General features: G+C 34.6%; 1 protein-coding gene across 1 annotated transcript in view; it reads left to right on the top strand.

The window, feature by feature from the left end:
- Nucleotides 1-3097, top strand: part of LOC106464945 (DNA (cytosine-5)-methyltransferase 1-like) — a 100778-nt gene that overhangs the window by 8373 nt on the left and 89308 nt on the right. Inside the window, 3 exon segments of the mRNA XM_022392761.1 lie at nt 1322-1429; nt 2007-2301; nt 2813-2867. Of these exon segments, the coding sequence (XP_022248469.1) occupies nt 1322-1429; nt 2007-2301; nt 2813-2867 (458 nt within the window).

A 3097-nucleotide genomic window follows, 5' to 3' on the forward strand; every position in this document is an offset into this window, starting at 1 on the left:
CTTCTTCACACATACAATTTGTCTGTTCCTTTGCTTTCCAGTCAGGTTTTTATGACTGTGAGCCCTTCTATTATCCCACTCGTGTCACCCTTATACTCTCTGTCTGTCAATGAAAGTGGTGTGTTTTTTATCAGTGATCTTTTTGCCATTCTATACCACCATGCTGTCCTACTGTTGCTCTCCTTTTGACATTCTTTACTGGGTTGTTTAAGGATTGTTGATTTCTATTATCACGGGCTATTGGGTGACCTTGGATGCCTTCTGTATTTTGTTTCACAGATCTCCTTTGATCTTATTCCCTGAATGCTATCTTCTTTCTAAGATTTAGGCAGCTTGAGAGGGAGATCATACAGCCTTTTGTGTCCAGTTTGAATAGGGAGGTGTTTCTTGGCCTTCATCTTCCAGAGATTTTTTGTCCTTCATGCTTACTGGACAAATGTGTCACTCATCTGGATCATTTATTCCACTCTGGATGGATATACTAACATGTATCAAATCTTATATCAAATTCGCCACTTGACTCACTCTCTGGCCTCACACTTTCGATGACCTTTGGATGAGGTCCTCTAGGCAAAAATTTAGACTATGCCCAACACCTTTGTCTCCCAGTATTTCTACCATCTGGTAGATTCATCTGCCTCAGTATATCTCCTCCATTCAGCCATCATTCTGTAGGTTACTTACCATCTGTAATGTGTAAGTGCCTCTCTTATTTCCTTACCTGCTTTTAATATACTTCCATTTATTTCTCAGAACCCACCCTAAGCCTAGGTATGTTTGTTTTGCATTATTCTAAAACTACATTCATATTAGTGTATCAGGTTAAACTTACTCTGATGTTAATTTTTTTCATGAGGATTTCTCATTCAGATATTCCTGTTTGGTACCTAAAGTTAAGAAGTTTGAAACTGTGATGTAAGAACAATAGCTGTTCTGCATTTTGTGGAAGCAATCGGTTTTTATTTGCCTCCCTTTGAGGTGGATTCCTGTATATGGTTCTGTATCTTCAGTTTACCTCCTGTAGGATCTGAACATCCACCCATGTGTTTGCTGTGCGTGGCATCCTGTGAAGGGAAGAAGAGGATCCTGGTGGCACTTCAACATATCACTTTGGCCTTGAATTCCTGTAAATGGGTGGCATTGGGGTGGCTCCCCCAGTCAATTAGCTGGTCTTGTTGTGGTAGGGTCAACTAAGTACCAGGGTTGGATGTACTCAATAGGGGTGTTATAGAGATTATGTCTAATGCTGGTGTTTTGGTATATTGGGATCTTTATACAAATGCATAAGTAGACATGCTAAATATATTTTTTAAAACTGCAGGGTTATTGGAAGGAGGTGTGCCATGTTTGCAGTGACTTACTTCCTCAAAGTACGAAGGATCAAGTAAAAATTACTGAAAGCAGGTTCAAGCAAAAACTGATTACTGAGGTGAGTTATTTTAATTATGATCTACATGTTGAAGATTAGTCCTGAATTCTTATCAGTCTTGACTAAATTTTACACATTTTAATGCATTGTGTTCATGCTGTTATGAAGTGTTTTTAGTGTTGGTTGTGTCTTAGAGTTGTAACAAGTGTTTATATGAGATTGGGAGAGGCTAGTTTTCGACTTTCACCGCATGTAATATTTGTTTTAAAATACCATACTGTTCAGTGAGTGGCACTTGAAGATTAATGAATTTGTAATTTACTTGAAGTAATTTTGATATAAAGATATGTATTGGATATTACAAAAATATAAAGCCCATAGAATGGAGGGAGGGAGCAGCTACATGATTAAGGCTGAGCTGCCCTTGCCTTTTAACTTCTTTAGATAGCACAATTTATTTCTTCTCACACAACCAGGATATGAGAAATATAAAAAAGTCTGTACAGTAGTGCAAAGAATGGTAGCTTTGTATTTGTAGTAGCAGAATTATCATTATATTTATAGGAAAATACACTGGTTGATTTTTAAATGTAAAAAAAACATGATTATGATTTATGTACTATATATCATTACTTAGGAACAATATGCAAATGAAGTAAAAGACTTAGTTGCCTGTATCATAGAGAAAGCTGTTGAAGGAGTTAATCTCGTAAATGAAAAGAATGTGATTGAAGATAGTGAACAAAGTGAAAAATCAGATGGTCTTAAAAATATGCATGAGACATTGGAGTCAGACTATGAAAATGCTGCTGGAAGTAATGAAGACAATATGGATAAAGATGAGAATGTTGCTAGAAGTAGTGAAAGCGAAGAAGTTCAATCTGAGAAAGAAGCTGAAAATTTAGATAATCAAGGAGATAATACAACATCAAGTGAGTTTTTTTTTTTATATATATTGTTGCTTATCACAGAAGTTTAGAAATTGTAAAGTTGTTCATAAACTTTCAAAAGAAAGTCTGTATTGATGGAAGTAGTTGAGAATATTAAATACTTTACCACTTCTTTAGGTGAACCTTGGGAGACAAATACAGGTTTTGCTTTATAATCTGAATACATTTATAAGAAATAAATTCTGAAAATCATTCTTGGACAATTTGATCAGTTTTGTTGTGTTATACTGAACTGAATTTTAATAGAAAACAAGAAAGTTAAAACAAGCATACTTTAAAGTATTTTTCTGATGATGGCCACTTAATTTATGATTCTGAAGCCTATATCTTTTAGGCTAGTAGTCTGGGTGAAAAAGTTAGGATAGAGCACTGTTTTAGATAGTAAATTGTGTCTTGTCTTTATGAATTTACCATAATTTATTTGTTTTTAGTGTTTTATATCGTCTGTATAAATTAAAATTCTGTTTGTGTGGATTTCTTTTGTTCTCTGTAGGTTATTCGGCCAGCAAGAAAGAACAGTTGACAATCAAAGATGCCTTCAGTAATATGTAAGCTTTTTGAGTATCTGGGCTCTTCACATATAACAGCAGGGTTTAGAAACTCCTGTTGTTAAATAATGTCACAATTTTTCTCTGATGAAATGAAAAAGTAAACCTCTTGGAAATGTAATTGATATTTGCAGGAATAGACATTAGATGGAACCGTTTTATATATACCGTATTTTTCGGAATATAAGACACATCCTTATTTTGAAGACAAAGTTTTTGGGAAAAAAAAA

The sequence above is a fragment of the Limulus polyphemus genome, unplaced genomic scaffold (assembly GCF_000517525.1).
Source record: "Limulus polyphemus unplaced genomic scaffold, Limulus_polyphemus-2.1.2 Scaffold1791, whole genome shotgun sequence".
Lineage (NCBI taxonomy): Eukaryota > Metazoa > Arthropoda > Merostomata > Xiphosura > Limulidae > Limulus > Limulus polyphemus.